The sequence below is a fragment of the Aptenodytes patagonicus genome, chromosome 15, assembly GCF_965638725.1.
Source record: "Aptenodytes patagonicus chromosome 15, bAptPat1.pri.cur, whole genome shotgun sequence".
NCBI classification, from domain to species: domain Eukaryota; kingdom Metazoa; phylum Chordata; class Aves; order Sphenisciformes; family Spheniscidae; genus Aptenodytes; species Aptenodytes patagonicus.
In genome coordinates, this window is record NC_134963.1 from 2877491 (window position 1) to 2902897 (window position 25407).

Genomic DNA, 25407 nt, shown 5'->3' on the forward strand with positions numbered 1-25407 from the left:
CGAGTCCGATTCAGGCGGCGGCCGAGGGTCTCCATTTCCCTCAAGATGCAGCGCTTCCCCCCGGGCGGCTCGGCGGCCGCGCCTCAGAGGGTCGCCAGCGGGGAGAGCCAGAGGCGGGCGCCCGACGGGGGCGGTCCGGGCCCAGGCGCCCAGCGGGCCCCTGCCCAGGGCAGCGGCCTTCCCGTCGAGCGCGGGGCGCGGTCTGTGTTTTCTGCCCCCTGAGGCAGCCGAGTGTTGCGCCCTTTCAGAGTCCCTTCTAGAATTTAAACCACTCCCGTATCTTTTATTTTATTTGTTCGGCCCGTGCACTGAAACGGGAGCTGAAGTACCAAATCGGTAATCCCCGTGAAATAAAACAGCACGCGTACCGAGAGGTAAGAAATATCCTTTCTTTTATTACTGTTTTGTTTCCTCCAAAGGCTATAAATAGGAATTCTCGTTGATTTCAACTGAGATACGTGTCAGTTTTGGGGCCTTTATTATAAGCAAATAAAGGTATTTTTTATTCAGATTGAAAGGGATAGAAAGATAGAGCTTTGGATAGAGGACTAATGCAGATTAGGTCAATAGCATGAACCGGCAAGGGATATAAAGGAAAATCTAGGCAGAGTCCCTCTCCAGAACACTTTCACACACTCGCTCTGATAAAATAGAGCAAGGCCTTCACGGTAAAATAAAAAGCACTAATTAAAACCCAGATAAAATAAACAAGAAAATCCCTTTTTAAGGGACAGCTGCGCTCTGGCAAAAAAAACCCTAATTCCAGAGGGAGCCATAAAATTAGGGACTTTGGCCAGAAGCCACTGAATGGAGGAGCAAAGAGTTGACTCCTCATATTCAGTAACTACCGTATTACAAAGCAAGTCTCCGTACAGACCCAGCTAGGGAAGCGTATCAAGCACTCGTACTAATACCCGAATGCGTGGGGAGTCTCGTTCTACCCCTTCCAAAAGTGTTCCACAGGCAGGGAGGGCAGGAAGGCTGCTGCCTTGCCTTGTTTTTTCTTTCACCACCTCCACAGAGAGCTGGAAGCAAGAACCAGAAGTCAAACCACAGTTGGGGAAAGGAGAGCAAGAACTCCAGAGTTCTGGAGTTCTGCAGAGCCCCAAAACACAGAAAATTAAAATCGATTCCCAAAGGAAGACAGTCCTCAAACATGTGCTTCCTGTATCATTGCACACATTCCTCTGCTCCGAGCAGCTCGATGGGAATTAGGAGTTCACACACACAAAGTGAAGGCAGACTTGATCAAAGCCCAGAGGAAGTCAGCACCATTCCTTTCGCGCATGCTAAATTGATTCAACCCCGAATCTAGCAGATGGTTAGCTTCCACTAAAACCAGAAATGCTAAACCAGCAGCAACACGTTTAGTGATCCACCACAGGCAACGCAAGAACGTTCATGGCTGCACGCTTTGAATTGCAGTCCTAACAATTAATTTACATCTTCTCACGTCTCAGCTGCAGGTCTGTGAAAGGGCACCTCAGGCAGCAGAGGCCCAATTACACACGTAGCTGCGGATCTATATTCTTGAGTCTGCCCAAGCATGTGGGCAATACTGGGAGGATGACATCTCCCAAAGAAGAGGTCTCATCTTGAACTACATGGTTCAGTCCACGTTCTAAAATTTAAGACCTCTCACTGAGTAAGGAATCATTTCTTCTGGACTTGCAAAGCTTCAGAAAACACAGAAAATTTGTTTCAATACCAAAAGAATTCACAGCAGTCAGCATGATAATGAGTTCCTAACCCATATATGTTACTCCACAGGAAAGTCACAGATGACATGGAAAGTAAAAGCTTAATGGTGTTTAGAGATCAGGTTAAGTAAAGGTGAAAAAAAAAAAATTAAAAAAAATCAAAAGTTCATGGAGTCATAACTTCATAATAATAATAATAATAAAAAAAAGAGTATATTAAAATGACTTGCCCCATCTTTATGTAGAGATTATATATATTTAAAATACTATTTTCCAGGTAAACATACAATAAAAACATTATTCAAATAGCAATTAAGATATCCCCCATTACAAGATTCTTTTAGAAAGCTTCGTTCTCGTTACACTATTTTCAAGTATATCAGTCAGGTGAATCAGTCAGTGGTATAAAAAGCTGCTTCTACTTTTTCTACTGCACTGTCTTCCCCACCCGGTTTCTCCTGGGCAACTGGTTCTTGTTCTGCAAGCACACAAACCCCTGCTTTACTGGATCCTTGGATTTAGAAAGGCCACCTTTTTGCAGAGAACGGGAACTGCAAGCAGTAAGGGTCCCACGTCCAGCCACTTCCTGGCTCAGTCGGAATCATCAGCACAACCATCACTGCCTTCGAGATCGCTGCTGTTCTGTAAAGTAAAATGGAAAATGGTTTGTCAGTATTTCGTTTACATCTAGAGACTGACCTAAATCAAAGACATCATTGACTGTAAACTTCTCCAAAAGCGTAAGGAAATGGGGCTAGATCCCAACATCGTGTCTTAGACCCGTCTATTGTAACAAAATTCTGTGATGGTAAATGACACTTCTTGTAGCAAAAAAATGGTACATTGGATTACACTCACCAGCAGAAGACATTCCTTCTCATTTATATTTACAACGGCATGATTACAACCTGCAGTATGTGGGAAACTTAAAAGTGGGATAATAGCATGAAATGCTGATGTTTAAAATAAATGCAGGTGAGGCAAGTTAACAAGTGCTTTTTTCATGCAAGTCCCTCAAAAGCTGTTTGTTACATTGTCTAAAGCCAGATTTGAGAATTTTGTTTGTCTGCTGCAGAGAACTTGCGTCCAAACTGTATGAGAGAGATGCAAGGGCTCATAATGCAAGGGCTAATACTTGTTTAAAAATGAAGTCAGTCGTACAAACTAGTATTAGGGAAATACTACAAACATTAGCAACTTACAAGGAAACTGAAGTCTGAGTTCTTAACTGGGAGACACTCCTTCAGGAGTAAGTCAACACGGTGCGATAAATTTGGGGGGTTTACGTAATTTTTTGAAGCAAGTATTTTGACTGATATGATTGGCATCAAAGGATTTTAGAAAGAAAGGCAGGCTAACATGACAATATGCCTGTAGTTACTCCTTTTTTTCCTCACCACCACTTGCTGAAAACATATAAACCTCCAAATCCCATGAATTTAACATTGACAATTTAATATTCTACTGCAAAACAAATTCTGAGAGACTTGGACAGTTGCCTTCGTAACAGCAAGCACAGCTCACTGAAGTGCAAACAGCCTGCAAAATCTCAAAGGAGTCTGTCATATCATCCCTTATTTATCCTTCTCCAGACAACTTGTGCTAACTATGATGCCAAAACTGTGTTTGGTCGAGTTTATCTAAAGCAAGCAGACCTGCCTCCCGCTAGCAATACATCAGTGATTTTTGAACCTGTCAGCAGTAAGTCCTGCCAACATTATCATCAAGACCCCTGAGCCAGGTAAGGAGACTCTGCACCACGCGGTCTCTTTGGGTGCCATTTAACCAAACTAATGTGGCATTTGTCATAACCTCCTGTCACGAATGTCCTCATACAGCACTACACTTCAGAAAAACAATCACCACAAGTACAAAAATAACCCTGAGAAATTTCTGGTATCTTGCTTGTACTGTTTAACGAGGCTGTAAATTTTATTTTATATGTTGAAACTCTTTCTCGTACTCAAACAAAAAATGGCAAAGACAGGATTAAACCTAACATTTTTCAGAGCAGGATCATTATCTACACAAAATAAAGCTAATTTTAAAGACTCCATTGAGTGAAAAAATGTCATTATTTTCTTCTGAGTTGCACTACTCAGAAGTTTTAGCCCTGCCCATCATTTGTCCTTCAAGGATTTGCCAGCCCTCTGACCAAGAAAATCTGAATTACATACAGAAGTGCAAGGTATCTTTAGGCCATCGAGTCCAGCCCCCCACTCAAGCAAGGCTTGCTTCAAAGTTAGATCGGCTTGATCAGGGACTTGTCCGATCAAGCACTGTTGTATTTTAAGTCACTCCAGTGGTTGTCAATTTAAAGAAGTATTTTGTGAGTTTGACTCAAGGTTCCTCATGTGGTTTCCAACCTACTTCTAGCATGTCCCAAACATCTTTCCACTCTTTTCTTTTGAGGCTATTCTACATCTCAACCGGAAAAAAAAAAATTCTTTAACTTAAACCTGAAATTTTCTTTTGGTTAAAAATGTATTCTACACCTTTGTTTTACTGCAACTCACAGCTGACAGCAGTTCCTGTTGTCAGAAATCAGATTTTGCAATATCCCATTTTACTCAGTAGGAGTTGTTCTGATGACCCATTTTGAGCTCATGGCAGATTTACTTAAAAAAAGCTGGTCCTAAATTTCCCCGATTCCAAACCTTATCTAGTGAACAGGGCATTACACAAAATGAGAATTAGCCCCAAGTCAGCGAATACAAAGAGCCAGCAGGCGATTAAAGGGAAATTGTCAACCTGAAAACTAGTCTCTCAAACAGCTTCACAATAGCAAAGGCTGGTAACGTGGCCACAATTTCTGTTGCCGGTTTATGATTCTGCAAATTGGCCTGTGCTTTAAAGCATTCCTTCCTCCCTCCCTCAACACCCCCATGCAAAACCCTGCAAAAATAACACTTGGTATAGTTCATTCCACTATCATCAAGTGCACAAAGACGGAAAAGATAATAAACATTTCATACTCCAGATGACTGTCATCTTCCATGGCATGTTCATGGAAAACAAAAATGTTACTAAAGGAAGAGCTACTTCAACTGGACAGCTTCCATTTGGTAAAATCATGGCTTCAATCATTACCTTTGAATTTTTGTTGTTAGCTTGCATCCCAACAACCGAAGAGTTGAAGTCATGAATGGAGAGGGTGTTTAGCCAGTTCACCATGGATTTCTCTTCCCTTTCTGTGTTGATAATGGTAGGATAGATGTACTGCTCTTTGAAAACAGCAATCTTCTCCTCCTCCTCTGTCCACTCCAGTGGCTCATGCAGCCCGTCATTTCCAAAACGTCTGTTGTATTTTTCAAAGTGTACTCTTTCCAAGACCAGCCCAAGTCCTGGAGCTTTGGGGACATCTACTTTCTCCTCTCCCCAGCTGAGCTCTATGATAGACTCGGCAGCATAACCTTTCACAATAGCTATCACCAGCCCAATCATCTTCCTTATTTGGTGCATCATGAAACTCTGACCTTTCACTTTGATCACTGCAAATTCTATGTCTTCCCTCACGAATGGCTCTCCACAGTACATCTCCATTATGTACCGCTTGGCACTGGGGTCCCTGGGTCCCTTCTGAGATGTGAAGTTGTGGAAGTTGTGCGTTCCTTTATAGCACGCAAGCAGTTTATTGACTTTTTCAAGGGTCTCTCTGTCCAGTCGATAAACCTCTTCTTGCACATCGTGGTCTTTATGGGCAAAGGCAAATGTTGGCAGCATGTAAGAGTAGGTTCTGGCATCACATTTGTTCTTGGAGTTGAATCCCCCAGTGACTCTCTTCAGACCTTATTTTAAAAGTGACATTAGGTTTTTGAATCAGTAGGTTACAACCTGATTGTGATCTTGCTCCTACCAACAAGAATATTTTTTTAAATGAAATACAATCAAAAGATAGAAGGGTTTATTTTATAGGACCCTGATTTCAAACTAACAGAAACATATGGGTTCATGTTAAAACTAAACCACTTATAAGTAAAATTATAATGGTAAGGGAGAGACCTTCTGCAGGAGAAAGCTCCTCTTTGAAAACATTTTCTCTGCCCATTCCAGTATCCTTACCCAGAATTCTGATGTGAGAAGGAAGATGGTTATTGATCTTTTCTAAGATGTCATCTATTAGCCTGACCTTTAGCGACACAATCTGTCCAGCTGCAGACACACCCTATAAAAAACATAACACACACACAAACACGTAATTATGTACCTTGGAAGCTCTGGGATAGCACTTGCAGAATTGAAACAGCCGAAGAACAAGTTTATTCCTTTTTCTCACTGGTCATTCCAGGCTGAAGCGAGGCAAAGGCAAGGCCGCAGGCAGAAATCCAAGTCGAGTACTCCTGGAAGACCCGCTGGTGCTGTATAGCCATACAGCACCTTAGCAATCTTACACAGCAGAACACTGCACTCCCTTCCATGACATCTCACTGTATTCGACTGCTATTAAGTAAAGCACCAACTGAAATGACTTATATGTAAGATCAGCCACGAACTCCAGTTCAGACTTAGAACCGCACTGCGGCAGGCTTAAAAACAACTGAGATGCAGCTAAAGTCTCAAGCACCGCATCAAGCAGGCAGCAGCAACAATGAGGAGCAGCAGCAGCAGGCTGGGAGGCTGAAGCAGACGAATGTGACAGAAACACAGACAAAGTTTAGGTAGGAAGCACCAGCTTTACAAACACCATCTAATCAGTATCCTGCGCTTTCTAAGTATTTGCTCGTACGTAAGTTTAGCAGCGGATGAAAGGAGACGTTTCAAGCACCATTCACTGTGAATAGTATTTGCTGTTGGATCTCACTCTAGACAACGCTTTACCAGCCAACCCCAGTAGCGCTGGCAGGGGTACACCCGAGTTTATGAGAGCACAGGCCCTAACCAACGTACCTTATCCGTTCGAGCACACCGCTGAAAAGACATTTTCTTCATATCTTCCCCATGGTTTTCTGGGATGCAGCCTGACTGAACAAGGGCAGACACTAAGTCATCTTCAATTGTCTTGAACTGTGAGGATCCCACGTTTCTCTAAAAGAGGATATACAGTAAAAATAAGAAATAGAACAAATAGTAATAATTGGATAACTGAAGATGATAACTGAAAAATTTTCTTAATCGAACATTGTTGTGAAATTCTTTAAAAGTCTTCCCTTCACAGTCCTAAAAGCACTGCCATTCTCTAACAAAACTATGCTTTACTAGAGAGTGTTAATAAAACAGCTACATTCTGATTTACCTTTTACTGTTACTGCAAGTAAAGGATCATTTCTAATTTCACTGTGCAATACTTCCGCAATGGAGTTTTTTGACGATTCCTTCAACCACATGAAACAGCACCAATGTGCTGAAATACTGTTCCAGTGCCTGCAAGTCACCAGCTGCTGCTCCAAACCTAGCCTCTGCAAATCCTGCTTCTGGAAATGAGAGTGGGTTCTTTCGCTCAGTTCGCCCGAGCTGTTGTGTAACGCAGACTATGGTTTTCTCCAGTGACTTCTGCACTCAACTCACAGATGAACTATAACAGAAACGCACAACTCCACTTGTGTGTAAGGCTTCAAAGCACACACCCTCGGCACATACCGTTCAGTTACGAGAGCAGTAAAGCTGACAGGCGCTTACACGGACGTGCCCACGAGCGTAAGTTTACTGCTGTTGAACAAATCTACTTTGTTGTATAAGCATGAAAGACTCCCTTCCCTGACTGCGTGCAATCTTATCAATTATCCTGTGGAGCTTTTAAAGCACACCTCAAGAGCGTGTATGGAGCCTGCAGTATGCCGAGAGGAGCAGCAGATGGAGCAAAATCATCCTCTTGCTGCCAATACTGTGTGCCTCAAGAGCGTCCCTGCACAGGCAGGTCTGGTGCTGGGGCACTGCTCGAATGCTGGCGCTGTAACAAAGCAACATCCCTTTTCTGCCACACGCAAACACAGAAGCCTTGCAAGGGTTTTCCTGTTTCTAAACTGCTACGAGCCACCCCATTAGAGTGCATCAGAAAAAGGAGAATTTAAAGTGTCTTCAAGTACAGATAATCTTTTTAGAAGTACAAGAGACAGCAACAGAGATGCCAATTTGTTTCATTCAAATGCGCAGCTCAGTTCTCCGGAATCTGCCCGTAGTGAGACAACTTGAGGTCTAACCTAAAAGAAACTTAGCCCAACGGCTTTGAAATGTAAAGCTTCAACCAGAAGCACTGGTCAGAAGGGGATCACTGGACAGCGCTTCAGGTTTTGACAGAACTGCCGTGCCCGTGCTTTCAGTCTCCTCAAGAGCCTTGTCTGCAGCAGTTTTTGAAAGATCTTCTGCTGATGCTCTATACTAAAGGCAGACTCGCTAGAATCACCAAATATCAGAGACGTACCGCTGCCTTTTTTTATTCAAGTTACTACCAAGCCATGTGAATCCAGGCATGCACTGCTCCTGCCCCTGCTTTTCAAGCTGCAACTGCTTCCCTACTCAGTCACTACGACTACAGCTATAAACCTAATAGACTTCAAAAAAAAAGCAGGCCACATTGTTTTCCCAAACGACATACTTGCATCCCATGGTAGCCTTTCCCCGAATATGCCATCAACAACACAATCTTCCTTTTGGGCGACTTTTTATTCCGCTCCTCCGCATCTTCCTCATCCGCATCTCTCCTCAGCCTTTTATTTGGATGCCCATTTTCTTCTAGCCTTTCAGCCACCTCACTGCTGCCGTTCCGTCTCTTCGTCTGGCTGGCAACCGCTGCTCTCAAATCCTCAGCCATTGTGAGGACCTGCAGGGGACAGAACAGCAGACAGCACTCAGCAAGAAACCCAGGCGAAAAGTGACAGCTCCGTCCCCCGGAGCGGCGGGGGTGGGGGGCACCCAGGGCTGTTTAACAAGCTGGAGGCAGGAAGGGCGCCCACCCCCTGCTCCCCCCCGGGCCGCGTCGCCTCCCCCCAAGGCTGCCACCATCCACCGAAGGAGGAGGGAAGCGGGGCCTGCACAGCCTGGCCCGCATGGCAGCCCTGAGCCCGCGGGCCTGCTGGGAAGACCGGCAGGCTGAGGAGGGGGCGAGCCGAGGCGGTTCCCTCCCCGCGGCCCGCCCGGCCTCTCCCACCTCCCCAACGCGCGGCGGCCCGGCGGGTACGTACGCTGCGCAGCCGGGGCCGGCCGCACGCCGCGCTCCGCGGGGCGGAGAGGCCGCAGCTCACAACCCTCAGGCCCCACCGCAGCCGCAGCATCGCCCCCGAGCGCAGGCCGCGCCGGGCGGCTCCGCCGGGCGGGAGAGGCCGCCGCCCCCGGCCCCGGCCCCGGCCCCGGCCCCGGCCCCGCGCCTCCCGCCGCCGCCGCCGCCGCCACTTACGCGGGCGCTACGGAGCGACGCCACCGCGCGGCCGCGGCGCGAGAGAGCCACGTGCCCCCTACGGCGGCCGCGCGGGGACAGCGCGGCGCTGAGGAGAGCGGCGGCGCTGAGGGGCGGGCCGGGGCCGGGGCCGGGGCCGGGGCGGCACAAGCGGGCCCCGCGGCCCCGGGCGGTGCGCTGGGCCTCCGGGAGTCCGAGCTGGGGGGGATCCCTGCGGCGCCTCGCTGCCGGCAGGCCTGGCTGTGCGGGGGCGAAGATCCGCCGCCTCGAGGCGTCCGACGGGCCACGGGCGGGGCGGCGCGCTCGGACGACGGCAGGACCGAGAGCGTCCCCGTCGGCGCGGCAGCCCGGTCCTGCTGGCTCCTTACGGCAGGCCTAGCCCGGAGCCTGGCTCCAGCGAGCTGCGGCCCCCGGAGCACCGGGCTGGATAGCAGGCCATTCGCCGGGCTGTGGAAGGCGCTGGCGGGGCGGCCCCAGCGCTGCTCCGCGATTTCCAGCCCGAAGAGCCGGCGCCGGCGCCCCGCCGCCACGGCTGCCTCCCGCGGCAAGGCACCGCGGGGACACGGCCCCCGCGCAGCCCCACCTGCCACACGCGGGCTCCGAGGAGCCAACGCACGCGAAAAGCCCGTCAAGTTATTAAATGGAGCAGCAGCAGGGGACAGGGCAAGTAAGGAACGCGTTCCTGTGGCAAGTGTTAGCTGTGCAAGTAGGCCAGCCCATTTTTCCCTTACAAACCCACCCGGGGGAACTAGCACTACCAACAGCCTTGCAGTCAGAGGGAGACGAGGACGACAAGCCGGAGGAAGTTCTTCACATGACGCGCAGGTCCGTCGTTAAACGCTCGAGGCTTGCCTTCCCAGAGGGGTGTAACATTGGCCCCTGTCCCCCCCCTTTCCACACAGCTTCTTGCTTGTGCAGGTATCGAGCACGGGCACCTACGGTTTCGTTTTCCCGTCAGGTTTTCCTCCAGCCGGCTTTCTCAAGCAGTCGTTGTGCTCACGTCTGCTGCAACAGGTTTCACCTGCAGTGATGCACTCAATGGGAAAGCCGAGTAGAATAGGCGCCCTTATCAGGCAACAGCATGTACCTCCCAAAAAGCCAAATGCACCTGGAAATTGTTTTGTTATGCTACGAGCTTCAGCGCTTTACAGGACCGAGCTACCCAGAGAGGACGCGGGTTCCCTGGCACGCCGCGAGATTAGCGTGAGGGGGCTCCGTTTACTCATTCAGATGAAAAACGGAAGGGTTGACGTTTCCAAGCAGGCCAGATTATCAAACGCAGGCTTGTTATTTCTGCTAATAAGGGAAAGAAACGCAGCACGGCCTTTTTTGAACTGACATTGCTGAGTTATTTCAGTAGCGGCGTGGGGCAAGGGGAAGATTTATCACGCGGTCCCAGCTGCGCTTTGTTTAGAGAAGTGATAAAAGATCGCCTGTCACAGTGCAGCACTGCTGCCAAGGGAAACGGGAATACAAATGTCTCTATCGCTTCGACTAGGGCGTCTGAATCTTTTTTTGCCTCGTTTCCTTAGGAAGTGAAGCTTATGCAATTGCGCTTGTCTGTCCAGCACCATCTCTTCCTCCTCCCTCCCTGCTGTGATTTCTGAATTTGGCTCATTTCGGCTAAATTTGAGAGAGGGAGGAAGGCCCCAGCCGGTATGGAAGAACAGTGGTGGGACAGGAGAAAGCCTTAGGGGGATATCCCCGTGAGGGAAAAGCTCCGGTATCCCAGCCCCTTACCCCTTCCAAGAGCAGCAAAGGAGCTTCGAAACAGGCGGCACAAGCTCTGCTCTCAACCTGCCACAGCACGTGCTGCCTCTTTCTTCTAAATTTATCATCTGCTTTATCTTTAAACGGATAGCTACCAAAGGCAAGGAGAAACTCCAGTGACTTGCCGGAGTTGCTGCTGTCGGGCAGTTCTGTGGGAGCTGGCTCGGGGAAGGCAGACCCCCCCGGGGTGTGGAACTCGAGTGGAAAGGCAGCAGAGGCACGGCTGCCGTTTCTGGCGCGGAGCAGGTGGTCCAGCTGCGGGTCGCGGTGCGGGGTCTGCGAAGCCAGCGCGCTCGCTTGGGTTTGATTTGCAATGCACAGCGAGCGCCCATCGTCTTCAGGAATTAAATTAACGCAGGGTTTCTTTCATTCCTCTCGCACGTATACCCAGGGTTAAATTGGAACCGGCGCAAACAATTTGCGAGGTTCCCTGCTGTTTGTGTGAGGAGCAGAACATTTCGTATGTGTTTAATAGGACTGATAAAATTAAAGTGCGTTGACTGGTACACCTGCTTGGCCCTAAGTGAGAGCGCTGCCATTAGGTTCGCTCGGCAGTGAAATCGGCCTCGTAAAAGCTTTCCAGGTACAAGAGCATCTGGGGATTCACGGACAATTACAGCTTTGTCAAGCAGCCAGCCGGCACGGGGAGCAGAACAGCTGCAGGACAGGGGCTCCGGCACGCTCCTGTTTCGGGCCGTATTAATTTTATGTTCCTAATGACATCGGTGTCAATCCTCACTCACTCAAAACCGGTTTGTTAAGCGCCCTCACGGAGGGTCCGTCCAAGCTTTCCCGGGGCGGTCCCTCCCTCCATCCCTCCCTCTCGGGGTCACACCGCTTACCGGGGCTGAGACCCCGCCGCCGCTCCGGCGCTGGAGCGGGCACGGTCGGCGGGGCCGGGGGGCCGCTCCCCGGCCCGCAGCCCCGGCAGCCCCGGCAGCCTGCAGGTGGGGCTCTGGCGGCAGGAACCGCCGCCTCCTCCTCCCCAAAACCTCCCTCTGCTCGGCTGCCTCCTCCTCTCTGCGTTTCCCTGGGGAACGCAGCGGGGCTCAGCTGTTATTTACAGCCCCGGCTCCCCAGCAGCCCCCAGCCAGGGCACCTCTGACGGGCAGCTACGGCCCCCGGCCGGGACCCGCTCCTTCCAGCCCGGGGGGGCTTCGGCCTTTACCCCTCCGGCAGGCAGAGCCGGCCCCACACGCTGCTCAGGCCTCCCCGAGCAGCCTGTCCCTCTTTGCTGGGGCACCACGACCCCTCCAACTTTCTCATCTTCCTCCCCACGGCCTGCTTCGAAAAAGGACGTATTTAATTCAAGAGGGTTTGCTTTAAATTCTCAGGGAAATACGGTTTCTTTTAAATCAATTAAAAACCAGCTCTGAAGAAACACTGTGTTTTGAAGGACATTTTCTTCAAATTGTTTTCCGTTAAAGAAAAAACCTGCTCGATCGATCTTTAGTGAGTTGAAGGGCCGGGGTGGGGAGTGCAGCAAACCCAGCCATCAGCTGTAGCAACGACTCTGGCAGAGGATGGAAACCCACAGCCCTTCTATCCCGGGGAAAAGAGGTCGGGGCCGAGGGTCAGCGCGTACCCTGAGACTCGCAGTAGAAAGATCTTCGTTGCAATGCTGGGAAAGCAAACCCGAAGCAAATCTGGAGAGACCCATTTTTCTCATTTGGGCAAATATTCTTTGCTGCACGGCCCTAGAAGTTCGGGGGATACCAAACGCCGCAGTTAAAAGCTCTGCACCTCCATGCTGGGAGCTGGAGACGCGCCGCGCTGCAAGGGACAAGGAGTACCTCGGCCTGCAGCTCCCCAGCAGCTGTGTGTCCGGGCCCTAGCTGGAAATAAGCACACAGAAGAATACAAGGGGAAAACACTGGAAACTCTTTCAGCTGCGGAGAGCATTCCTGTTCCAGAGCACGCCAGGTGTTCTTCCTCCACCAGGCGCTCCTGGTGTAACACAGGCCGGTGTGTTCTCACTTGGAAGTGACTTGACTGCCTAAAACAAGATCTAAATTGGGAGAAGTTTAGCAACAATTCACTTGTGTTTCAAGATTACCTGCAGCAGGAACCCTGGCAGACTTGTAATTCCCCGCCACAGCGCATTCATGATCCCTCTGCCAACGTAAGCAAATACTCGCAGAGAGCAGATGCTGAGAAGAAGCTGAAGCCACGAACCCCACGTGCCGTAGGTCTGCAGCGCGTTGCCTCGTGCCCTGCAGACTTGGGAATGACTTTTTTGGGAGCTGACTCTTCCTGCACCAGGGCTTTGGATCTGAACCGTACCGTGGACGGAGCCAGGCACGTTTAACGACGGGAGGGGTGGCTGGGTCCAGCTCCAAGGGATCTCTAATAGCAGTGTCTGCGTCTCGGTGAGGGCTCACGAAGGACAACCACGAACATTTGGATACGTGGTTACCCTCTGTCCGCAGTAAGGGAAGAAACCTGTGTTTGACGTTACTTGCTTAACCTCATTCTTAGAAATACGTTATTTAACATGTTTTCTGAAAGTGTCCAAATCCCCTGCCAGGTTTCAGCTCCTGGTGGGTGTGTGGGGGTGTGTGTTTCTGACTGTATTGTCCCTAAAAATGCTGGGTTTAGAACAGAAGTGTCCCCGGGAAGTTTGTATCCCTGCACTACATGCCATTCCTCATCCAGGGAACGAATGGTGCCCATCATCAGTGCTACATTTATGGTAATAAATCTAAATAAATCCAACGGCTAGGGTTTGTCTGGAGAGCATTAGCTCCTGCCCTGCAGAGCTTTGGTAGCGCGTTGCCTCCCTGCCACACAGCCCTTCCCCTCCTTCAGCAAGAACCCTCCAGCCCTTACGACTTCCACGACTGCTCGCCCCGCTCAGGTGAGCGGGACCGTCAGCCAGCACCCAGGAGCGTGCTGCAAGACCAGCCACGACGTGCCGCTGCAGGCGGAGAAGGCGACGTCACGTTGAACACCGCAGAGCTAAAAAATGCCGTGAAGGAGTTAACTCCTCGTGAAATAAAGCTTTAACAGGGCTGGTAACTAGAAGCGGAATACTTGATCTTTGTATCGCCATGGTTCAACACGCACCCACCCACTTCTACTTCCTTGATGTCACTGAGCCACCTCTGATCTTTCGGAGTTGAGTGAGTGTGTGTTTGCTGACGTACTTACCAACAATTAAATATAAAATGCGGGAACGAAGCCAAATGCCCTGGAAGAACTGCTCGGGTTTGTTTTCTCCTAGAATCGACAGCAGCGTAACATCACAGTCAACATCTAGAGAGTTGTGCAATTTTCACCGGTGCTTTTAAGCTGTTCAGGCCCCGTGGTTTAGCGCTTTTAGAAGAGACCGTTTATTTCAGTTGTTTAAGTCTCCCCAGCTAGCACTTTCCCCCTTCGCTCTGCTGCCTGTGAAAGAGTCCCACGGATTCAGCAGAGCATTCTCTGTCCACTCGGGCGTGTGACACGCAGTGGTCCATCTGTCATCTGGCTATAGGTTTTCCACCTGAACCTTTAAACTTCTTCACAGGCAGCTTCGAAAGACCCCCCCTCCCTTACCCTCAGCGTCAGAAACTTGTGTATGTGTATTCTTCACCACAGTCCCACGCCGCAGGGAAGAAACACACGCAAGGTTTTTTTTCCACAAAAGAGGGCTTTACGTGTTAAAAAAAACAAACAGAAAACCCCCCCAAAACCCCAAAAAACAAAGGTCCAAGCGTGCCGAGCTGTCAGACTTTAAGCAACACCAGCATTTGTACTTATTCAGCTCTGACTACCTTTCCAAGGGCTGCCGTAGGGTCTTGCCCAGGTTGTACCACCGCCACGTGTTCACCACAGCGAAGCGCAGCTTCTCGGAGTCGTCCCCAACGCTGACGCCGCTGCAGCGGGGGGGCAACTCCGCAGGGAAGCGGAATCGACTCTCCCTGCGCCCGAGTCTGCGTGTGACGAGTGACCAGAGCCCGGCGTTTCCAGGCAGGACCGTTCTCACAGAGCGAACGCGTGGTGTCCAGCTCCCTGCGGTGGGAAAGGCAGGGGCAGGAAACAGAAGTTATAAATAGGGCTGAGCAAGAAAAACCAATTCCAGCTCACGGTAAATTAAGATTTTGAAATAGGGTCTTTTCTCACAAAACCACCAGCGCAGACCGGTAACTGCGTGGGGTGATGCCGCGTCACACAGGGGCTGGTGGGCAGGACTCTCCCCAGGGATGCTCACGGCCAACAATACCAGGCACGGCCCAGCGAGCAGAGTTTTGGGCGATGTTTGGTGGAATTGCGGTATTTGGCTCCTGAAAGTTTACCCCTCCGTTGCTTAAGTTTCTGTAAGAGCGGAAGGACTGGACTACTTAATTCAGGACCTCTCTCACGTCCCGGAGGCAGAGCTTAGCTTTTCGTCGTAGAATGTTCCGAGTCAGACAGAGCAGGGGTTACAACTACCCGTCTTGCACCCCAGGTCAGGGCCAGCGCTCACAGCACCCTCGTCGTACTTCTTGCCACGGTCAGTGGTTTTTTGCACAGCTAGGTGGGCAAGAGAAAACGAAGCCACGTGCCATTCTGTTCACACAACAAATTGCAATGAGTACAAACGCGGCGGGAAAATATTTCATCTTAATTAAAAACACCCAGATCTTACCACTACAGTCACACTTCAAGTACCTCTCTTGTACAGCAACAAGCTCCTGACTCTGTTGATTAAAAAAAAAAAAAGCTAGAGTTTAAAATAATGCATAATTATTAGGTCTCATAAAAACATCACCACGAACCTACACTCAGTCCTCGCCCTTCCACGCGGCCATCGGACACCCCTGCTCCGGCGTGCTTCACCCTGGAGCTCCGACAGGCTGATCTTGCAAATACTGACACGTGGACGAAATTCAAGCATCGAGCGGGGCGGGAAGGGGTCTGCCATCAACTCGCGGCGGAGTTTCTAACCGTAGCAGGAGGAGCGCGTAGCCAGGTCATACGGACGGCCGAAGCAGCGATTACAGCTACACCCAGAAACCGGCTGCGACTTTTCCGACTTCAAAGGCTTCACGCGTGGCTTCAGGCAGCGCAGCTTGCTGCGCCCCAGGCTTCACCCTCCGCGAAAAGGGGGTAACGGCGCTTTTTCACCTGGAAGTCAAGGCTGGTAGAACCAAACACTAGACACGTCCCTCAGATGCTGCGCTAACTGGAATTATAAAGCACTGAAAACAGGCCGCTAACAATTTCAAATCAATTTTATTTTCTTAAATCGATGTTGTACAATTTAAAGCCAAAAAAAAGTCACACAAAAACACAAATAAAAAATGTTGACAAAGTATCAAGCATTACCTTATAAAGAACATCATCATACGCTCTCACAAACCTGAAGATACGTGTTTATTAGACTGAGGTTTCTTGAAATCTATTAAAGACGCTAGACACAAACGCTGCAACAGTAACAAAGCCATGACGACAGCAGGCGGACTACACTAGCAACTTCAACAATGGTTGGGGGGTTGGTTTTTGGGGTGTTTTCTTTTTCTTTTTTTATACCTTATTGTCTACAAAGCAATAAATATTTTTCACCAAAAAAGTTGGTTCCACGCTACATGCAGTTAGATAAAAAAGAAAGTCACCAGAGTGATGGCAAAATAAATCACCTGTCCGATTTGCTTTTCTTTTTTCTTCCCCCCCCCCATTTTTGGGGGGTGGGGGTTGCGTGGGTTTTTTGTGGTGTGTTTTTTTGTTGTTTTTTTTTTTAATTCAAGCACAGTGGCTAAGTTTCAAGTATTGAGAGAAAACATATATATACACGTTTGTGTTTGTGTGTGTATCTATACACACACACACACATATCCTTGCATGTATATACACAAACACATACATATATATTGGTTGTAGGTCTGTAAACCACAATTTTTTTGAGCAATATATACTTGCGAACATCGAATGTGGACAATTTCGATACATTCAAGTAATTACGTACAGCTGGAAGGTTCGTGCCGAGCCTGCCACGCGCACGGATCATTAAACCCGTGGCACAGACGCGGACCCCGGGCTGTGCTTCTCCGCGGCAGGAGGCTGGCGGCGCACGTGGGGGGGGGGGCCGCCGGGAGGGTTCGGGGTGCGCAGCAGGTGTCTGTATTGCAGAGTCAGTCCTGGCTTAGTGCTTTCATGCCGCCTCCCGGTGCGCCGCTCCCGCCTGCGGCATAGCCCTTTGCAGAACGGGTACAATCCTTTCGGAAGCAGTCTGGGTCTCCTCGGCATTTCTGGCCACAGGCTGGGGGGGGGTTGGTTGGCTGGGTTTGTCTTTTTTTGGGGGTTTGTTTTTTTTTTTTCTTCCACAAACACAAACGGCCACAGAAGCAGCAGGCTGTGAGCGTACGATACAACAGCGGCCCAATACTGAAGCATTTGTGAAAGCTACGCTTAAACTTCCCTGGTTGGGGCAATCTGAAATATTTTTAAATTTCTTTACTGGCATTTCTGCTCCGTGATCAGAAACACCCATGTTGCCAACGATGACGCCGGCTCCAAAGTCAATTAAGTTGCTCCTGAAACCCTTGTAAAAGTATCACGCTGATCGTGCCAATATTGAGAGAAAAAAAAAAGCAATGAGGACTTAACCACCATGTGCAAAACATTTTTAGATCCCCAAAAACAAAGCCTGAGGTTTCGAGTTGCTTTCAAAGATACTTTTCTGCCCAGCGCTAACAAAATACTGCCATGACTCTGATAAATTAAGACACACACATGCGCACACAGACAGACGGAAAGGCAGCCAGCTATCCTCTCACGCACATGCTCACGGCATCCGAAGCCTCAACCAGAACTCGAGCCACTCGCACCCGCAGTCTCATTTGGCTACAGAGTCTCCTTAAAAGAAATGCTGAACATAAAACTGAACACTACGAGATTTCTTTATAAAAAAAAAAAATGAAGCAGCAAATAAAACTTCTTAAAAAATGCATTTCCAATTGTAAGTGTGTAGGATCTTAACGCCTGTTCTTGAGCTCTTAAAAAGCACGGAGCTTTATACTGACTGTCCTTAAAAGAACATTTAAATAAAAAACGAAACAAAACAAAACAAATCGTGGTACTGCCAGACTGCAAGTCAGCTTTGCCTGGTGTGGAGGAGGAACAGCACAGACTCCGCAGTGCTTTTTGCCTCTCACAAGATACAGTACAGTTAAATACGTACAGTTACACACAAACCATATATATATATCAATATATATTCGCCCTTAGGAATACATATTAATATACGCACACACGTAGTGCAATAAAACAACCAGGAAGCAAGGAAAGGAATAAAAGGAACAGCATTCCTAACAGTCGTGATGTTCCTGGGTTGTTGTGTGATGCAAAGTCAACTTCTCAAGTCCCCATAGTGTGTAAAGTGCTCCTTTGATTCACAAAGCTAGTGTTTTCAGTTTGGGGGTGGGGTGAGGGCTCCAGGAAAGGGGTTATCGAGCCAACAGCTGAAAGCAGGACAGCGCTAGTGCTTCCTCCGGGTAGATATGTACTGACAGGCCGCGCTGGACAGCCAGGAGTCTTTCATGGTGATCCCGCTGAGCTTGGGGACCAAGGGAGGAACGGATTCATTTTGGCTTCTTACAAACACAGGAGCGTTACGCTTTCTGTCGTCCTCCTGTTTCCTGCACAGAGTCTCTGTCCCCGTGTCGTTTGCCCATCCAGGCAGAGAGGCAGTCCACACAACACCCACGGGAGATGCAAACCTCCCCAGCAGCAGCGTGTCCTCTGCCTCGCTCGCTAAGTCTGCAGGAGGTGGGAGCTACTTCAGCAACGCTCAGGCAAAAGGGAGCCGACTCCCTCCTCTCTGCCATTCAGTAAGCACTCCAAGGCATAAACACGTATGAGAAGGGACAAAGGAGAGAAAGGAGGGGAGCCTCGGGTTGCCAGGAAGCTTGAGGACGCCTGGCACTCAGCTGGGTAGGGAAAAGTACACAAACTGGCCTTGATTTCTGAATGACACCCTCCAACGTTAACTGAAGCCAGCAGTTTCAGCACATCCATTGCCTGCAATGGACACAGCACTGGAATACCCTGTTCTTAAGCAAGAGGGATAGGCAGCAGTCTTATCCTTCAAAGTGCTGGGAAGAAGCAGACGTCTATCCTTCATCCCCTCTGCCAACGAGGGAAACCTTTCCACATCGGCTACGTCTTCGCCCAGGCCTTTGGGCAGGGAAGTATTTGTGCTTGCTGCAGTCACACATCCCCATGAAGGAATCCGAGTCTGTGGGACAGCTTCCCAAAACGTCAAAATACAAAACATCGAGCAGTTCATCCTCCAGGTCTTCTACTGCCAAAATCGTTTCCCACCACAGCAGCAGGCCGTTGGAAACAAAGTGATCAGCTGGGGCGAGGTGCGTGAAGAACACACCACCACCACTGCAATCAGGCGCAGAACCCCGACAGCAGAGCTGACAGCCTGCGCTCGATGCACAGCTTACCTGGGAGAGAAAAAAACAACAAAAGAAATCAACTTCTCATTTTCCTGGCAATATAAAGACTACCAAAACATGCTGGAGACTGGGGGGGAAAAAAAAAAAAGAAAAAAAAAGAAAGGCAGAACTTCAGCAAATCTAAGCAGCCCTTCGAGAGTCATTACCACACACTGATTTAGACCAGGTGAGGACCTGACTGCAAACACCATGCTGGGATGGGACAGGTCAAAGGGTTGAATAACCGGAGATCCAACAACAAAAGCCAGGAGGCAGCAGTTCTGACAGAGGTATCAAGATGGTATAAAGAACCACTGTCCGCTGGGAACAACGTACTCACTTGCACTTATTGGAGTGGCTTTTGCCAGCGGGCAAGACGACTCAAGGTCTCCAGTGCCATTTGTCATGGCTTAGAACCGAGAGACTGAGCCCAGCCCAGCACGGTCAGTGCCAGATTCTCATCGCCTGAGCCCAAGACTCTCTCAAAAGCTAAATGTCTGGTGGAATTCATTCCTCTTCCAGGAAGACTTGCTTTATTTCTAGGTTCGTCATTTTACTTTTCAGAAATAAGTAATCCTATACCTGAGATCTAAAATGAAACGCGTACCCACTACAGCCTACCAGAGAACAGCTCAATCAGGAAGCTGGAACATAGGGTAAAACAGGGAATACCAGGATATCAACTGGGAAAAGAAATCTATTAGATGCATTAACCGTATCACTGGACAAAAGATGTGATTTAGGTTTGGTAAGAAATGGTACGATAGAAACTACTTAGTATTCCCTATTCACTTAGCCCTCCAGTACCCACACGACCTGCCAATCTCCCTTTGCTCTCCTCCAGTGAGCCTCATGTCAACTGTGAAAGTTGGTGATAATTAACTGACTGATTGCCTGTGAGCCAGAAATCTCTTCTCTCATTACCTATCCGAGAGCTCTGCCTACACGGATGACTAGAGCAGCCTGGCAGCGCTCTGGACGCCGGCCCAAGAAACGCATTCGGCAGCGAGCAGAGGGGAGAGGCATGGTTTGCCAGCTGTGCCCTTTCCCTTCAGCCGCCGGGGACTGCTGCGGATGGGCTGGTTTAGCTGCGATGGAGCAGAGCCGAGGCCAAGTCAAGCTGCTCTAACAGATGATGGCTATCCCCCATCCCCTCTGCCTGCCTCCCGTAGAGAGAGACGACAGGGGTGATTAAACCCCAGCCATAAGGGCAGGAAAAGTGCACTCAGAGCAAGTAAGGTCAGTCCTTTCCACTCCACATGTGTTAGCTGCAGAGCCTGCAGCAGCGGAGAGTAACACCCCTCACGACAAAGGGAAAGTGCGAGAGAGGTGACAGCTCGGAGCAGCAGAGGGGTCCATCTGTCCCTGGGAGAGGAAGCCAAACGATAGCAAGCAGGTAAGAGTTCAGCTTTCACTGCTACAACAAGCACTTGCTGATGAGAAGAATATTTGTCTGCTGCCTTCTCAGCCAGGCCTGGGGCTGGGGAACCAGACAGACGAGCAGTCCTGTTTCAGAAGACGTGTTGGAAGGAGCCCTCGCTGTGCTGATCGGCCACCTCTGCCCGACAGCCGCTGCAGTTTCACGTTCCCAAGTGCTCTGTGCAATCAGAGGGATGGTTCCGGATGGAAACCAAACCCAGGCCCCTGCTGTTGCCAAACCACTTCCTTCAGCAAGTTCTTTCACACATCAAAAGCTCCAACAAAGCCCTGGCAATCACTCTGCATGGGAAGCTCTCAAAATGTGGCTCAGAACAGGGACCTGCATTTCCAACAGCTTTCCCGCTGGGAAAGCAGGAGGCCAGGCTGCGAGGAGCTGTAACAAGCCAAGAGATGTCTGCTGTGTCCACCAAGACGTAGCCAAAGGAAAAAAGGATGCTGGGTACTGAAATTTCTGAGCCATGCAGCTAGAAAAACACATGTTCCAGTGGGAGAAAAAAAAAAGTCACTGAACACTCACATTTATTGATGTTTTCTATGTCCCCCTGTTCGGTGATGATGTTCAGGAGCCCCTCCATCAGCAGCAGAGCCTTGTGGTACCTCTGTGCGCAGTCCTCTCTGTGGTGGAACATCTCATCCAGGGCTGCAGACTGCACCTGCAGGCAACAACCCCGCGCCAAGAGGTTACTCCCAGACCAGACTCAGCTCTCCCAGCATGGCCCCTCAGCTGCATGAACACCTCCCTCGCCCAGCCTCCAGAGGCTGCACACAGCATCATGAGTAGAACCATCTGCTAAGGCCACCAGCAGGAACCGTTAATGCCCAGCACCGGCCCTGGGCTAACCCTGCTCCCAGTCACCGTATGGTCATTACCATTTGCACAGCATAGCTGAAGATGAGCTTCTCTGCAGTGATACTGTTGATCCGATCCATGAGTTTCTGTTTGTCCAAGAAGAACCTCTGGAGTCTCATGTTGAGGCAGTGGCAGGATGATACGCTGGATTTATAAAGCTCATTCAGCTTCTTCACAACTAGAGTAAAGGAAAGAAATGCTTTAGGCGCTACTTCCAGTTCTCCCTGTGCCTCCCAATCTCCACGCACAGGACCCCAAATGAGTAACTTCAAAACAACGGGGTTACGTTAAAGCCAAAAGACTGGCAGGAAAGTACTTGCTGCACCAACAGGGTCTTTTTCCTTTCCTCTGTCACCTTTACCAGTTATAAGCCTGCACGTGCCAACACCTACACACATGCCCAGTTCACCTGAGGCCAGGTCTATTTTTGTTTCCTTCAGCTGCCACAAGGCAGAGAGCAGTTTGTACCACGCAACATGTCTCACGCAGCACCAGAAGCAACAGACGTGCCAGATACAAAGCTTCTGCTACTTGATGGGTGATGACATGCCGTGAAGAAGTACGTGACTTGCGTGTGGTAGCTGCTGGAGCTGAGTGCGGATGAGCAGCACTGACTAAGCAAGGGAATCTCTCTCAGGACTCTGCTGTCCCAGAAAGAAGAGACACTGATGCCTGTGAAAGGCCACCTCCTTTCCTGAACCACGGCAGCTCGTACGGGAAGGTTACGGGACAGAGAATCAGAAATCAAATATGATTCTGAGGAATTAAACAACAATCCAAAACAGCAAGTGATGCCACAGGCTTGAGTCTCCCTAGCTGCACGGCATGATCTACACAAAGTACTGAATACAAACTCCCACCAACATCTGATGAGTATTAACTGCTACGTGCACATCTGAAAATACCCATGCTGCATGATTTGCTCCTGGGGGAGGCAAATTAACCCATACCATGAACCAGCCTCTCTCAGCTGCGATGCAGAGGGGCAACCTCACATGAGAGCCAGGCCTTGTGACTAAATCCAGCCTTCCCAGGCAGAGATAAGAGAGCAGAGAGCCAGGGAAGAGATTGCCTCCAGGAAGAAAGGCTGCTGTAACTCTTCATCAGAGAAAAGGACCGAGGCACAAAAACATAACCCTGCCAGGGTCAGACTGTCAGATCACCCTTGCTCAGAAGGAATTTGAGAGGGAGTGGGAACCCCAAAGCTCATGGGTGACATCAGGAAGGCAAAATGAAAAGCTCCGTGAGAAGAGAGTCAAGAGAGACTATTTAAAAACCAAAACAACACACAAACACAGCAATATCCTCCTCCATGGAATTCAATCAGAGCTCTGAGCTGTGCCCAAATTATCAGGAAAAAGAGGATGGCTGTGGGTAGGAACCCTGCCTGGCACACACTGCCCAAGGACACTCCAGGGCAGTGTCTTGTCGTGCTTCCCTGCTTTTTCCATATACATGGGACACAAGTACCTTGAAAACCCTCTTGTCCTCACTGTGCCCTGGAAAACCTCAAGGGAGCAGTATTTTGTGGGGAGAGAAATAAGAAAAGACAACCTTGCCCAATTCCCACACACTGAAGGTCAAATTACCCTACGAATCTAGAAGTTGCAATCTGCCCTGAAAAGGAGTAATTTATTTGGGTTATGACAACTTTCCTGTTAGCCTGAACTTGTGGAAGACGTGTGGCTAAACCTGCGTATCTTGCTCCACACTGCCTGCTACAACGTATGTGTGCTCATTGTATTTAACTCCTATTTTTTTTTTACACCCCATCCCAAGGCAGCATGAGTAGTTTCAAAGACTAAGCTCTTGGGGAAGGCGGCTGATGGGTCAAGTGTTTCAAGTGCTTCACAAAGCTCCCTCAGTAATATTACAATGGTAGTTTTAAAATTATTTTTCCTAATCACATCTCACATCTCAAGCCAGCCAGTCAGATGCAAACGTAAGGCTGTAACACTAGCAAAGAAGTGACTCTGGCACTACCAGTATTTTACTTCCCGTGTTTTTGTTTCACTTGAAGAATCACCACTGCCAAGACAGGTCTCCATTTGCCAGGTAAGCACTTCCTAGGGCATGCACTGTGTAATTAAGTTGGACACGTCAAGTACAACTAAGCACCTGAGATAGAGATGTATCAGGTAAGATACATTCCCCTCTCACTAATTAGTGCTGAAGATTCTCACAGGGGCATGAGCAGGAGTTCTGAGACCTAAAGTCAATGTGAAGAGAGGAACATTCCCCTTAGTGCAAACAAAAGAGACCCAGCTGTGCAAGGGGACAATAAGAAATAAGCCCCTGCCCACACCGGTGGGGGCTCACACTCAACTCAACCCCCTCCATACCCTTCGTGATACTTTTAAATACTTCCATTCCAGGCGAGTCCTTTGAGCCGCGTGCCCGGCAGCCCCTTACCTTGCTTGACGGTGGAGGAGAGGCACAGCTTGCCAGCTTTGATCTGCTCTATGGCCATCTGCAGCCCCGAGGACAGAAGCTCCGCTACTTTCAGATACAGCACGAGCTGCTCTGCATAGCTGCAAAGAAAGCACGTTGCAATGCAAATAGATGATGGGACAGTGGTAAGTGTCCCAAAGGACTCTTAGTACCTAACGATAGGTGGGGTGGGAGGGAGTGACAGAAGACTTGGGAGCTGGGCAGCTCTCTCCTTGGGTCCTTACCTCCACTCCCGGCTGAGAAGGCTGATCTGGTCGGCCACCACACTCTCCTGGAGCTGGTACTCAGATGTCACTGAACTGCTCATCTCGCTGGAGCTGCCTTTAAAGGCAGCAATTTCCATCACGTAGTGGACAAAGGCCAGTGTGAAGCGGAGGCTGCGCAGGATGTCAGTGTGCTCTTGCTGTTGAAGGGATGCCAAAGTGGGGGTTACAGAGGGAAAGCTGGCATGCCAGGGAGGGCTGCTCACCTACAGCTGTGCCAGCAACTCATCCCAGCTTACAGAAATAACACCTGAGTCCCAAACCCCCCTACACCTCTGCTTTGGGCAGGGACAGCCAAACTCAGCCTCGAGCCCGCACACTGCACCAGTTCCTCCTCCACAGTAACAGCAGCAAGCGACAGGCCAGAAATTTCCAGGCAGCTCCCTGAAGAAGATGGGGAGACTTGCTCCAAAATTACATGCCCCCTTCCCGAGGAGGATCCCAGGTCTGTGGGACTCTTTCAGAAGCCAGCCAGGAAGGGGGAGAGACCATCTGCACTGTGGGCTCAGCTCTGGTTCCCACCACAACAATGCTGGTACAAAACTGAAAGCGGGTGTGGATTTCATGAGAGTGACAACCTCCTACGCCACAGAAAACTGCAAACAAAACGTGTCCCACCCTTCAGCCCAGCCCTCACTTAGCCCTTGGTCTTTATACCCTCCCAGTTCAGTGCAGTGAGCCCTGGGTGAGGTCCTCTGAAGAGGCAGCAAGGACAACCTTTTATCTGCAACTCCTGTCCAGCTAGTGAGGGAAGAGAGCCCCTCACGCTAAGTGCTACGTTCATTTCAAGGTAGTTTTTCCTCTGCTATTACAGATCCAAGGGGATTATCCCATTTCTGGGAAGCTGCATTGCTTAAGTCACTGCAAGCATTTTTGGGAAGTTGGTATTTGCGGAAAAACTGAATGCTTGTGGGTCTACAAAATGAATTGCTGCCTGGATCAGATGCAACTCCATTGTTCGTACTCTCTCTGTAGAGAAGTGGCTAACCTGCTTGATCTTCAAATCTTCAGTGGTTCAGTTCTCTCGAAGGGGGCTGGTAAGGATGTTTCCTACGTGAATTTATCAAAGAAAACCCATGCTCAAGTTCTGCGAGCTTTTGTTTTTCATTCACTGGCTCAGGCACTTGGCTGCTAAGGCAGCTTTGACTATCTGAAATACGAATCTCTCCTCCCACTGTCTTTCTACCTGGACAGTCCA

General features: G+C 49.6%; 2 protein-coding genes across 5 annotated transcripts in view; both read right to left on the reverse strand.

Annotated features, from left to right (window-relative positions):
• Nucleotides 1–369: 369 nt before the first annotated feature.
• Nucleotides 370–9072, reverse strand: PUS1 (pseudouridine synthase 1). Of its 2 annotated transcripts, none has more exons than XM_076352857.1 (6): nt 9031–9072; nt 8233–8457; nt 6588–6725; nt 5763–5865; nt 4791–5488; nt 370–2342 (listed from the first exon to the last, which is right to left on the reverse strand). In XM_076352857.1, the coding sequence occupies exons 2-6, from the start codon at nt 8446–8448 to the stop codon at nt 2292–2294; spliced, it is 1206 nt and encodes a 401-aa protein (XP_076208972.1). In that variant the 5' UTR covers nt 8449–8457; nt 9031–9072; the 3' UTR covers nt 370–2291. The 2 variants fall into 2 exon arrangements, with proteins under 2 accessions (XP_076208972.1, XP_076208970.1); XM_076352855.1 differs by lacking the exon at nt 9031–9072 and adding an exon at nt 8819–8908.
• A 6905-nt stretch (nt 9073–15977) lies between these two features.
• The window catches only part of ULK1 (unc-51 like autophagy activating kinase 1), an 83606-nt gene continuing 74176 nt past the window's right edge, over nt 15978–25407 (reverse strand). For all 3 annotated transcript variants that reach the window (XM_076353118.1, XM_076353117.1, XM_076353116.1), the window contains 5 exons: nt 24171–24349; nt 23908–24026; nt 21516–21673; nt 21163–21298; nt 15978–19214 (listed from right to left, as the gene is read on the reverse strand). In XM_076353118.1, coding sequence (XP_076209233.1) covers nt 19159–19214; nt 21163–21298; nt 21516–21673; nt 23908–24026; nt 24171–24349 — 648 coding nt within the window. In that variant the 3' untranslated portion in view covers nt 15978–19158. The remainder of the gene's footprint in view (nt 19215–21162; nt 21299–21515; nt 21674–23907; nt 24027–24170; nt 24350–25407) is intronic.